General features: G+C 40.2%; 1 protein-coding gene across 1 annotated transcript in view; it reads left to right on the plus strand.

The window, feature by feature from the left end:
* Positions 1 to 13,885, plus strand: part of LOC126092900 (ankyrin-3) — a 345,337-nt gene that overhangs the window by 241,273 nt on the left and 90,179 nt on the right. The window contains exons 17-18 of the mRNA XM_049908630.1: positions 3,517 to 3,639; positions 11,801 to 12,010. Coding sequence (XP_049764587.1) covers positions 3,517 to 3,639; positions 11,801 to 12,010 — 333 coding nt within the window. The remainder of the gene's footprint in view (positions 1 to 3,516; positions 3,640 to 11,800; positions 12,011 to 13,885) is intronic.

The raw sequence follows: 13,885 nt of genomic DNA on the forward strand, positions 1-13,885 counted from the left end.
ACATTAGATTCACAGTTTGGTTAATTGACAATGTTTTTATTAAATAATTGGCACCTTATGAATCTGTTATTGACAGATTGCATTGATGTAACTATATACTCTTGTTTTATTAGTTATTATTACTATACAGAACAAGGTGATACAGGAAGTTAATGTGGAGTTGACCTCTGTTAAGTTGTTTTATGTTTTACTAGTATGTGGCAACATATAAATAAATATTTTACCTTCAGTTTGCACTCATCAGTATATGACTGTAACTGTTTTGCTCCAGATGTTTCACAGACATTGACATTAGTATTACATGTTGATTATCCATGCATAACACACAGTATTGACCTCCATTTATTTGGTTCTTCTTTACGATCATGTGGCATATATATTTTGTTCTATAGTTGCAACTGTTCTCTCATTTTATTCCATAATTTATCTTTAGCTTTGATATTGCTCCCTGTACTGTTTCATGTTTCTATATGTCACTGCATATTACCACTGTATATGATACCTATGCTGCCCCTTTTATTATGTACTCACATTGTTATCATTGTTGTCTTCACACAGGGGCCTGAAGGTGGCATAGTGTAGTGCTGAAGCTAGTTGCTCAAATGAAATAACATCTGGAAATTCAAACATCAGAAGGTGTTGTGATTCAATATTTTATAAAGAAAAACGTACACCATTATATATCATATCTGCCCCTTACTCGGCTTTGACTATGACACCTTACAGATGGTCGCCATTACTTTCCATGCAGTTCTCTAGGCAGTGAATGAAAGTCCCCATCCACTGATTTAGCATGGTCATTGCAATCTACTCCACAGCTGTTTTTATCCTTTCCTTGAGTTCAGTTGTAGTATGATGTTGTGTGGTGTACATTTAACCCTTCATGTATTTCCACTGGAAGAAATAAAGAAGAAATCAGGAAGTGCAGAGTGAACCTAGTCGGGAAACTCTGTCCTATTGCCCCCCCCCCCCCCCCCCCCCCCCCCGGACAACCTAGATTTTGTGTGGGTGGACGTGCAAGTTATCACGGATGATGTGTCACTGGGAACCCAATGCATGTCTGATGTCTGGCAGCAGAGCGGTAATAACTTCAGATGAGTACTTCATGCACCTCCAACTCTTGCTATGTGGTCTGCTGAGTCCTTCTTCTCCCTGGACTTTTCTTCTTTGCATAAGATGCAGTAATCCATAACAGCTGCACTCATCATGCAATCGTTTGATGATCTGGGGCTGCCACATTGTTTCAACTCAAGATGATGACCTAATGAGTCACTGAGCAATGTAGCATGCCACACGATATGACAAATCCTACTATTCATTCTGCCAGACCCTGCATAGCAGAATTTATACTTCTCGTAGTGTAATTTGAAATTACTATTATTATCCATCAGTTCACAGAATCCAATTAGCAGCTCATTTCAGGAGTTTCGTTCCCAATCGTTGTTAACGACTGTAAAAACTTAACAACTGATACCTTATGTTTGTATATACAACTACAATTTTCAGGAATAGTTATATCCCCTCTAAAGATGACAATTACCAGTTACAATTAGAATTCTGTCAACAAATGATAACAAAATAATGATGATGAATTTGTAAACAAGTTGTGGATGTCAGATGAGGCACATTTTCGTCTCACAGGTTATGTGAATAAACAGAACTACCATTACTGGGCAAACACAAATCCTCATGACATTCATGAGTGCCATTTTCACACTAATAAAGTCACAGATGTTGTAGTGTTTCATCACATGGAATTATCAGACCATTTTTTTGCAAATGAACAGGGAAACACGATAACTGTCAATGTCGATTTTTATGTGGAAATGTTACAAAGTTTAGTTACATCTGCATTGAACAACTTTTCAAACGTTCAAGAAGCCTGGTTTCAACAGGACAGAGTGACATCACAGACTGCACAGCAGTCAATGGCGTATGTGTGAGAATTGTTTGGCAACCACGTGATTGCATGATCCGGTAACATTCCCTGGCCCCCTAGATTGCCAGATTTATCTGTTTGTGATTTTTTCTTGTGGGGCTACCTCAAGACCAAAGTCTACACAACTTGACCAAGAACCCTGGATGAGTTAAAACAGAGAATTCGGGATGCAATTCACAGTATCCCAGCTGAGATGTTGCAGCAGTCAATGAGGAATCTCAACAGCAGATTTCACAAATATATACATACAGGAGGATGCCATCTAAAGGGTATAATATTTAAAAAATGATAAATGCCATCAATGTTTTGTAAGTGGGAAAATTGTAAGGTTTCAATTATTATGAATGCAATTTCTTTCCTTCATCACTTCTAGTTTTATTGTATTGTAGAAATGTTCCCATTTTGCTGTGTCACCCTGTACATAGGGATCGTATCAACCCCTTCTGCATTAGCTACAGCCTGAAGAGGGCACATTGAAGCATCGAAACAAAATAAATAAAATCATAAGGATAGCTGTAGGTGTTTTATTTTCTCACAATAGTTCATTTTTCAGTTAAGTTTGTCATGAAATTATATTAATTAATAGCTGTTTCTGCATAATTATTCTGCAAGTAGTCAGTTCATGTAATGACAGCAGTAACTGTTTCTTTGATAACAAGAATTCTACCTACATGTAAAGTAATATTTGTGTTTTAAGTCTTTGTAATATACTCATGTTCGTCTATACTGGCTCATGTTTTTCCATTGTTTTGGTGATTTACTTAAATGCAGTCTCCAGTTAGCATGCGTATTTAATTGGACCAAATTCATGTTCAAAATGGTGTAAAAATATTGTGTGTTTTCATCAGTGAAAAGTCAAATAAAAAAATTATATTTAAATAAAGGACAGGCAACCACTCATTTATAGCTCACTAATGTGTAGCACATAGAAACATGCAACAGAAGTAGTATTCACAGTAGCTTTTGTTTCATGCCCTTTCTTTAACAAAAATATACATAGTCACACACCAAAGGAATTAAATCATTTAAAAATCATTTAAAAGGGTATCTTACAGAGAAAAGTATATACAGTATGAATGACTATTAAAATATTACATTAAATATTAGCTGTTGTACTGTACCAGAAAATATGTAATAACCTCACATGTATCTCTAAAATGTAATCATATTTTCTTTACTTTACATTTGTATATATAAAATTGTATGATGCACCCTATACTGTCAGCTGAAAATTATCAGCTTAGAGTCTATGGGCAAAAAATAAATAAATAAACAAGCAAGCTGTCTCTCACCACAGCTAGTAGTGTGTGCATTTGGTTTTGTCTGTGAATGTAAGCACTTTTGGTTGAGAAAGAGCAAGAGCTTGAAAACTAGTGTGAATACCTTTGTGGGAACAAGAGACCAACCGGTGAAGTGCATTGTTTGTTCTTTGGTCTAGTAGCTGATTTCTCCGGTTTGATGTTTATCCTTTGACCTACACTTTGTTGGTATACAAGTAAAATGTTAATCATGTATTGTAAGGTATTCTGTATGTCTGCAACTAAAGTTTGATAAGTGGTGCTGATTCTGTGATTCAGGAACTCTGGCAAGGAAGTTTAAACTGGGCAGCATGGAGAACAATGTTGCTGTTTGTTGCGTTCTTAGTGTGCCCTCCAGTATGGATTGGTTTTACACTCCCACTGGGCCACAAATATAACAAGGTTAGTTACTTCAGTCAGATACATGTGTTTCTAATAAATCTTGTTTCCAGCACACATAGTTTTCTAGTTATTCTGTTTTGCACATAATAATCATATTAACACCATCATGATTGATGTACAGAGTGACAGATTAAAGGTAAGAGTGCTCCTGTAACAAGACAGAAGCTGTTGCTGAGGGATAGGCTTCAAAAATGTCAAGATGCTCATCACTTTCACCTCTTCTTGGAACTGTATTATCAAAGAGGCTGCCCACATCTACATATCTGGTAAATTAATTAACAGACGTACAGAGTACAACCTTGGCAAGGCAAAGGATCCAACAGTGGCACTGAATTCAGAGGATGATGCATAAGAGAGCTAAGAAGAAGAACTTTGCAGTGCCAGATTTGGTAGCCTATCACTGGGTTATTTTTTACCATAATCCTAATGAGTACATGTGCATTAGCATTTTGGTGACTTTTCCTTACAAGTCATCATTTTTGCCTGAAGATGACAAGAGGATGCCACAGTAAAAAAAGTGTTGCATAGTTTTAGCAAAACCTTGTGTCAAGGGGAAATGGAATTACCACAAAGGTTCAGTCACAGGTAAGGCAGGTGGCAGACTTTGTTTCAGTGTCAGGATACTGGGAAAATGCATTCACTCTATAAGGAGCCTACAAACCATTTGTACATTCCAGCGTGAAGTTTTGCGCAAGTATGTGTGAACCATACCAAATAGGACGAACTGGAGATATTGAATATATACAAGGAAGGTCAGCACAAATGATCACAGGTTTGTTTGATTCTTGGGAGAGCATCATGGAAATACTGAAAAACCAGGATTGGTAGACCCTTGCAGACAGGTGACATTTATCATGAGAAAACCTACTTATAAAATGCCTAGAACCAATATTAAGTGAAGAATCTGAAGGTTTAGTTCAGCCCCCTCGTATTGCTCTCATAGGGACAATAAAAGAAAGAATAGACTAATTACAGTATGCATAGAGGTATTTCAGCAATCATTCTTTCCATGCTCCATATACAATTGGAACAGGAAGAATCCGTAACATGTGATACCATGTTAAAAGTTCCTCTGCCATGCACTTCAGAGTGGTTTGAAGAATGTGTGTGTGTGTGTGTGTGTGTGTGTGTGTGTGTGTGTGTGTGTGTGTGTGTGTGTGTGTAGATGTAGACGTAGACAAAGTACCCAAGACTCTGCAGAAGTTATTGTGTTGCGAAAGCCTTAACTAGCAAACAACAGAATTTGTTTCTATTTAGTGTTCAGTAGCGGAACACTAGCACACTACCACAACCATGTTAGTGGCAGAATGAGATTTTCACTCTGCAGCAGAGTGTGTGCTGATATGAAACTTCCTGGCAGATTAAAACTGTGTGCCGGACTGAGACTCAAATTTGGGACCTTTGCTTTTTGCGGGTAAGTGCTCTTCTGGTGGAAGTAAAGCTGTGAGGACAGGGCGTGAGTCATGCTTGGGTAGCTCAGTTGGTAGAGCACTTGCCCGCGAAAGGCAAAGGTCCCAAGTTCAAGTCTCAGTCCGGCACACAGTTTTAATCTGCCAGGAAGTTTCATGTTGGTGGTGTCTTGTAAGATGTACTTGACATGTAATGAATTTGTCAGATGAAACCAGAATAGCTTACTTATATGAGCAATGCACCACATTGCCGTGTAACTTTATCTCAATGGCGACTCAGATTTATTTTGTATTCATTTTTTATAAATAGGTATAATTACATAAACAACACATTTTCTGGTATCATTTCATAGTTACAGTATTATCATGTAGTTATTTTTTGGTGTCATTCACATAAAAACTAAACATAAATTTTTGACATACAAGAGCACTAAAGCTTCTTTGTTAAAACAGAGTAAAACTGGTGTACTCAGCTATCCACCTTCCCACTGCAAGCAAAACAAGGTAAAAAATGTATAAGGTAACATGGCAAATTTTAGACAACAAACGAGTGTCTCCTATCATCTGCTTGGTCTGGTGCAATTGTTAAAGACACACAAATTAAAAACTGTGGGTATATTGGCCAACAGTGAAATGACACTGTGGCTTCCAGATAATTCATGTATAATTGTACTGTAAAGATGTGCAAGATAATAAATTTCTGTTTTCTACCAATAGATTATTATTCAGTGGAGGGATTTTAGTTTTACATATTCTGTTCTGTCATTATAAAAGCTGTTTTTATTTACAATTATATTTTGTTATGTTTGTTGTATTTGGAATATATTTAGAACTATATTAAAATTCTTCATTAGTTGTCTTTTCTTTAATAATGAGTTGAAATATTTGCATCATATCTCTATCCCTGGTTGGCTGGTTGTCAGTTCCAACCTCATGTCAAATGGCTCATTTCCGTGTGGAATATTCAGATGCAAGACTGGTTCTGTGCAGCTACCCACCACATGCTCCTCCAGTCCCATCACAAGCATACGCTGTCCAGACACAATAATGTGACTACCTGTCAAAATCGTGAATAACCACCTTTCACATTACAGACCACTGTGAGAAGTGCAAGAAAATAGTCAGTAAGGTTCTGGAAGGTACCAGCAGGGATTTGGAGCCATGTTAACTCCAGTGCCATGTACTGCTATGCTGGATTTCACTCTTGAGGAACCATGATGCAGATAGCCTGATCAAGATGGCACCACAGATTCTCGATTTGGTTTAAAACTAGGGGTTTACTGGCCAGGGAACACGGTAAACTCATCCTGGTTATCTCTGAATTATGCACATACACTGTGTGTTGTGTGACACATCGCATTGTTCTGCAAGGAAAACCAAACTGCATGTAGAGATGGACATGGTCTCCAAGGTAGATACATACTTGTTTTGATCCATTGTGGCTTCCAGAATGATGAGATCACCCAGGGAATGCCATGAAAACATTCCCCAGACTATAACACTCCCTCCCGTAGCCTTGATCCTTCTGATAATCGTTGCAGGGTATTTACTTTCAGACATTTCATGCCATACATGTCAACAGCCATTTGTTTGTTGGAGTATAAAACATGATTCATAAGAAATATCACATCTCGCCACTCATTGGATGTGCAGTTGTGGCACTGGCATGTTACGCAAACAGTTTATGAACTTATCCGTTTTGGAAATGCTTCTACCCTAGGCCTGAAAGCAATCCAGTAAATCACTCTGTTTGTGCATTATGCCAACAGCTGCACTTTTTTCTGTGTCCTGCACAACATGTTCTATGTAATCTCCACTGCTAGTGCTACCAACTGCCATCTGTGAGTGGTTATTGCACACTGATGTTGAACATAGGTGGTAGTCACATTAATGTACCTGGACTGTATACTGCCTACCAGAAGCAGGGCCATCTGTGAATGCAGTCATATCATTCCCCACCCCCTCTGTCTCTTTCTCGAAATAACAGCTTCTATGAATTGCATAGATGCGAATTATTGGCCTTACAATACATCCTCTGAACCAAAAAGCCTCCTGGGCTTGATCTCTGCTAAACCCTACCCACATGTCTCCTGCTTCATTTGATTAATCTCTGCACTCTGTGTCCAGTGTTACAGGGTACCACTCCACCATACACCATATGGTGGCTTGCAGAGTCTGTATGTAGATGTATACTTTACTCTGTTTTATATCTGCTATTCTCTCCCCCCTCTCCACATTCCTACTCACTTCATCACTTCGTTGTGTGCCACTTGAAACAGCTGTTCACCATGTAGAGGAGACACTGAATCATAGACAGATGCAATGAAACAGAATGCTAGGAATGTTCAGCTTTCAGACTACAATAGAAAACACATCCACATTCACCCATGCAAATCTCAGACACATATATGGCTGTTGTTGACTGTGGGTGCTAAGGCCTGATTGCAAGTGCGTCTAACATGGGCAGCAGCCTAGCGGTGATAAGTAGTTGGGGTATGGAAGAGGCATGGAGTAGGATGGGCAAGAGATAGCAAGGAAGGGGCAGGGAAAGATGTTAGTACTGCCTGTGGGAGCATTCAGGGACATGATGCTAAGTGCAACATAGGGATGCTGTACCGCATAGAGGGGAGGGAAAAAACGAGAGAAGTGAAGGACTATGTATGTGCACTGGTGACATAGAAAACGTGTATAGTAATGAAGTGGGGGCAGGGGATAGGCAGGTGGAGGACAGGGAACCAGGTTGATTATGGGAACAAAGAATATTTTGAAGATAAGAGTTCCCACCTGTGCAGTTCAGAAAAGTTACTATTGGAGTGAAGAATCCAGATGGCAAAGGCTGTTAAGCAGTCATTACAGTGTAGCACATAATGTAGGAAGGCATGCTCTGCAACTTGGTGGTCCAGCTCTCTCTTGGCCACAGTTTGGCAGTGCCATTCATGTAGACAGACAGCTTTTAAGTAGTTTCACCCATGAAGAATGTAGCACAGTGGTTGCTGCAAAGTCTGTAGATCACATGTCTGCTTGCATTAGTGGTCCTGCCTTTGATGGGCAGGAGATGTTTGTGACAGGCTATAGCAGGTGGTTGTGGGAGAAAATATGGGACAAGTCTTGCAAACAGGTTTATTGCAGGGATATAAGCCATGATGCAACGGGTTGGGAGCAGGGGTGAAGTGAGGACAAACAAGGATATTGTGTCGGTTGGGTGGGTGGTGGAATACCACTGTGGGAGGTGTGGGAAAGATAGTGGGGAAGATATTTTTCATTTCAGGGCATGATGGGAGGTAGTCAAAACACTAGCAGCTAGCAAAAATGTTATTCAGTTCTCCAGGCTTGCGTTTTACTGAGTCTTGAGAGAAGTGTTCCTTTGTGGCCAGGCAGTCAGTATATCATGCACTGTAGGCACAGATCTGATTTTGGGCTCATTTAGAAAAATGGTTTCAGTATGTAAAGGAGTCAGGAAGACCCTGCCATATTTTGAGAGATGCAAAGACCACAGGTGGCTAGGCTGTATGGAAGGGACTTCCTGGCATGGAATGGATGGCAGCTGTTAAAGTGGAGATATTGTTGGTAATTGGTTGCTTTGATGTAGATGGAGGTACTGATACAGCAATCCTTGAGGTGTAAGTTGATGCTGAAGAAGGGACTTGTTGGGCTGAGGAAGATCGGGTGAGGCAAATGGGGAAGAAGGTGTTGAGGTTCCGGGGGAGTGAGGATAAGATGTCCTCACCGTCAGTCCAGATCATGAAGATGTCATCTGTGAATCTAAATCAGGTGAGAGGTTTGAGACTCTGGGTGGTTAGGAAGAATACCTCTAGATGGCCCGCAGATTGTTTGTAGGTGATGCCTTCAGAGGAGAAGTAGCTGTATATAAGTATACAGTTGGTCATGGTGACAAGGAAGGAGGTTGTAGGTTTGAAGACATTTGGCACCGGAAGTGTAATGTTCAACAGTGGCAAGGCCATGGGCATTGAGGATATTAGTGTAGAAGGAGGTGGCATCGACAGTGAAGAGCATGGCACTGGATGGTAAAGGAACAGGGACTGTAGAGAGTCTGTGGAGGAAATGGTTGTTGTCTTCTTGGAGGTTAAGTTGGTCCACAAGGGCAGAAATTCTCTTTGTGAGAGCACAGTAACTGGCCACTATACAACACTCTGGATGGTTGGATTTTTGTACTTTAGGAAGCATGTAGTAGGTAGGAGTGCAGAGAGTGGTTGGTTTGAGATGAGAGAGGGAGAGAAGACTCTCTGGGGGAGAGTTTCTGGGATGAACTTAAGTATTTGAGGAGGAACTGGAGAGCCCATTGGATTCTTAGAATGGGGTCACTGTGGCAAGGCTTGTGTGTGGGCATATTTGATGGTTGCAGTTCCAACCACAGTGGTAGAAATAAATCATGAAATGAGGAAAAATAAAAAAAGAAGAGAACTGAAATGTTTGAAAGGTTACAGACAATGCTGAAAATTAGGTGGACTGATAAGGAATGAGTGTTTCTCTCCAGATTTGGTGAAGAAAGGAGTATGTTCAAAACCCTAACTAGAATAAGAGGTAGGATGAGAGAGCATATGGTAAGACCTCATAAAATGACATCTATATTACTAGAGGGAGCCATACAGGGTAAAACTGTAGGAGGAGACAGAAATCCAAACATATCCAGCAAGTGAATGAAGACATTAAGCATAAGTTTTAGTGTTAGATGAAGAGGAAGTCATGGTAGCTTGTATCAAACCACTCAGAAGACTGATGATCCCATTACCCTCCTTCCCCCTCCCATAATCTCCCAAAAAAGGTGGATGAAGTGTCTTTTGCAAAGATGACATTTTGTTATCAAGGGAACTGCACTTATGAAATGAAGATATAGAACTTCATAGTGAACTCTTGGAAAATGAGAGTAATATTATCATAAGCTCAAAAAGGTGGATCTAAGTGAAAGTTATTTGCTGCAGCAGAAATATTTTCCTCGGTTTGGAACCTGTTGATGCATCCATAAAGCTCCATCAGTCTTCCTATGATCCCAGCATTCTCAATTACAAGCATAGGCATAGCCATGTCAACAAATCTCATTACTGGAACTTCATACAGAAGTGTGCACTCAGATTTCAGGGTTCAGTTGGCACAATCTTTCTGATAACATCCATCACTACACCTGGTGATAACATAATGAAGGACACAGTGAAATATTATCCCTGCTGTACACAAAGGCTCAGACATACACCTGTGATTAATTTCTCGTGATTTGTGCATAAGAAAATGATTAGTTATTTCCCATTATATAATAGTCTGATGAACACAGATTATTATTGTTATTTTTTGTTTTTGTTATCCTTATAACTAGTACTATATTTTATTTTTCACTCTTCTGTATTAATTCTCTCCAATGTCCACATTTTGAAAGGCTTTCCATGATACAGGCTTACAGGGACACTAAGTTAGAAAGGAAATGAGGAATATTTTTACCCAGACAAGATGCCAAGAGAAGTTTGCAATTTTTACACATTTTTGACAGAAAAAGCAATATGAGACACATATTACTAAAAATAAGGATTTTAAATGTTAAAGTACAAAATGAGAGTCAACAATACTTTTTAAAAAATTAGCTGCTTATGAAAGCCAAAATTTAACTAAGTAATAGTGTTGACAGAAAAACAATGATAAAAATTTATTAGGCCTCAATTGTGAAAATTTGGCAGTAACTGTCTCTGAGGAAAATGTTGGATGTTATAAGATAAATTGTTGAGATTAATTCTAGTGGTATTGTAACAAAGGAATACATAGAAAGAAGGATCCTTTATTGTATGATTATATGATAGCGGAACAAACACTGGTAGCAGTTACTTCTGTAAAATATCTGGGAGTATGCTGGCGGAACGATTTGAAGTGGAATGATCATATAAAATTAATTGTTGGTAAGGCGGGTACCAGGTTGAGATTCGTTGGGAGAGTCCTTAGAAAATGTAGTCCATCAACAAAGGAGGTGGCTTACAAAACACTCGTTCGACCTATACTTGAGTATTGCTCATCAGTGTGGGATCCGTACCAGATCGGGTTGACGGAGGAGATAGAGAAGATCCAAAGAAGAGTGGCGCGTTTCGTCACAGGGTTATTTGGTAACCGTGATAGCGTTACGGAGATGTTTAACAAACTCAAGTGGCAGACTCTGCAAGAGCGGCGCTCTGCATTGCGGTGTAACTTGCTCGTCAGGTTTCGAGAGGGTGCGTTTCTGGATGAGGTATCGAATATATTGCTTCCCCCTACTTATACCTCCCGAGGAGATCACGAATGTAAAATTAGAGAGATTAGAGCGCGCACGGAGGCTTTCAGACAGTCGTTCTTCCCGCGAACCATACGCGACTGGAACAGGAAAGGGAGGTAATGACAGTGGCACGTAAAGTGCCCTTCGCCACACACCGTTGGGTGGCTTGCGGAGTATAAATGTAGATGTAGATGTAGACTGCAGCTGCCATTGTGGTTGTTCTAATTTTGTCTTACTTTGAATAGGTGCTCTTCTTTTGTCTTGTTTATTCTATGCACTCAGAGGCAAGGATTCACTTAAATTAAGATTTGGGTAGAAATTTCTAGTTATTACACTTCTTGATGTTACTCATGAATTTGTGACTCTGGCACTATCTGCTATGAAAATGTTTGTCAACCAAATCACCTGCAAATGAACAAATTTCATCATTGTAATAAAAGTATTTGTTGATGCTTTTTTGCTTTTTAGGTAGAACATAATTTATTGATGCACCTGATTGTTACAGGTGCCTATCATCAAGTTTATGTCATATCTGACATCGCATATGTACCTGATGCTGTTCCTCATGCTGACTGGAATTACACCATTTTACCCAGTAGTGAGGCCAAAATTGATCCCTTACTGGTATGAATGGGTGCTACTTGTGTGGTTATCAGGATTGTTGCTCTTTGAACTTACAAATCCCAGTGACAAGAGTGGACTTGGTTGGATCAAGGTGAGTAACAATAAATTGAAGTTCATTTAACAAGTCAACTGTCACACATTTTTTTCTGTAATTTGCAAGCCACTTTACAGTATGTGTTTGTGGGTGCTGCTGGTGCCACTGTACTATCATTTCCCCCCTTTGCCTGTTAGATCTGTGAACAGTGCATAGGAAGAACAACTGTCAATAAGCCTTTGATGAGCCATAATTACTCTGATTTTGTCACTACCATCATTTCATAAGACGTACGTGGGAATAAGTAATGTCTTGCCAGACTTATTAAAGTGTACTATCTCTGAATCTTAATGGTAAACCTCTCCTTGATGCTCCACAGCCCTTGAAATCACGACAGGACAAAAGCTGACTGGATGGCTTCTTTACGATCACTATGGGTGCAGCCCATTGGTGTAATTGCTCCCAGTGTCATTAAATGATGCAGCTCCATCTTAATCTGGCCATGTAGAACTACGGGCACCACCCACACCTGATAAAAGCAAGGAGAGATGTGAGTTGTGAAATTGTTTGCACAACCTAGCCTTGAAGCAGAGCAGTCCAAAAACTCAGAACAGGAAGAATCCAGTTCATGATAAGGCACTTGGTCTGACACCAGATGCACCACATCCAAAATACAAAAACCAAAAGCAGCGAAGGCATCTAACACAAAGAAATTTTCAGTACTCACATCATTAACCACCAAGTATGTAATAGAATAGACAACTGACTTGTTAACCGTGCTGTCAGCCATGAACTAACTGAGAAGAAGTATCGGCTGCTTGTTGTAGATAACCTTTCAACACTTGAAGCATGCCGATGATGGAGACCCTAACCTGGTGAACATATGTAAGTCAAGTAGGGACACGGTGGCCTCTGTGTCAACTTATGGGAATCATGGCTTATCCGTCACCCACACTTCAGTGCAAATTTTAAAATTTTTTTCTGGCCTGCAGACAGTGGTGAACACAATGACGCGACAGTATGAATCTCGATGTTCATGGATTTGTGCAATGCTTCCTTGGGGAGGGGGGGGGGGCTTTTTTTCCCCCCAAGAGTCTCAACACTTGGGGCTGGCCTTGTGCTCACATGTATAAACACAAGGGTCATAAAGGAAGTGGCATTCATTATTCCCACTGCTGACGACATGTTTGTACACATTGACCCTGTTGCTTGAAAGGAAGTGGCATTTGCTATTCCCGCTGCTGACGATGTGTTGGCTGGTTTGTTTGTTTGTACTTTGGCTACTTCCTCTTCCCCCAACATGCTAGGCTCCATGTGCTGGGGCTGCATGCTATCAACATCGGCAACCAATGGATGTCCTGCAGCGTGGGTGACATCTAACAACGGTGCAATATTCAAAGCCCCTTCTAATGTAGGGCCCTCAAACTGAAGGGCAAGTTGATGGACCTCGTTATCCAGAGGCAAAAGACTGATTGCATCTCTGATCTGGTGTCCACATAAAACTCCCACCTGAGACTTAGGAGTGATGAACCGACAGGACTGAGACTGTGAACGTCGGCCACCCAAGTGTGACACAGTCGTTGCGGCTGTTAGCGACGTTGGTAGAATTGAACACACGCCATGGCCACATGCTTACACTTGCAGTGATAGGAGGACACCAGATGACACGGGTCAGTCACATTAACGTGACCACCTGTCACAAATCTGAACAACCAACTTTTTTAGCATGGATCTACAGGAAAAGTGTCAGTGAGGATATGGAAGGTATCAACGGATTTGGAACCATTCCAATTCCAGTGCTGTGAAGAGCTGCACTAGGTTTTTCTTTTTAGGATTAATGGTGCAGTGTGACTGAGGTGGTCCCACAGATTCTCGTTTGGGTTTAAATCCGGGCAGTATGGCAAAATCATCCTGGTGTTCTTCAAACCACAC

Source organism: Schistocerca cancellata, chromosome 7, assembly GCF_023864275.1.
Source record: "Schistocerca cancellata isolate TAMUIC-IGC-003103 chromosome 7, iqSchCanc2.1, whole genome shotgun sequence".
NCBI lineage: Eukaryota > Metazoa > Arthropoda > Insecta > Orthoptera > Acrididae > Schistocerca > Schistocerca cancellata.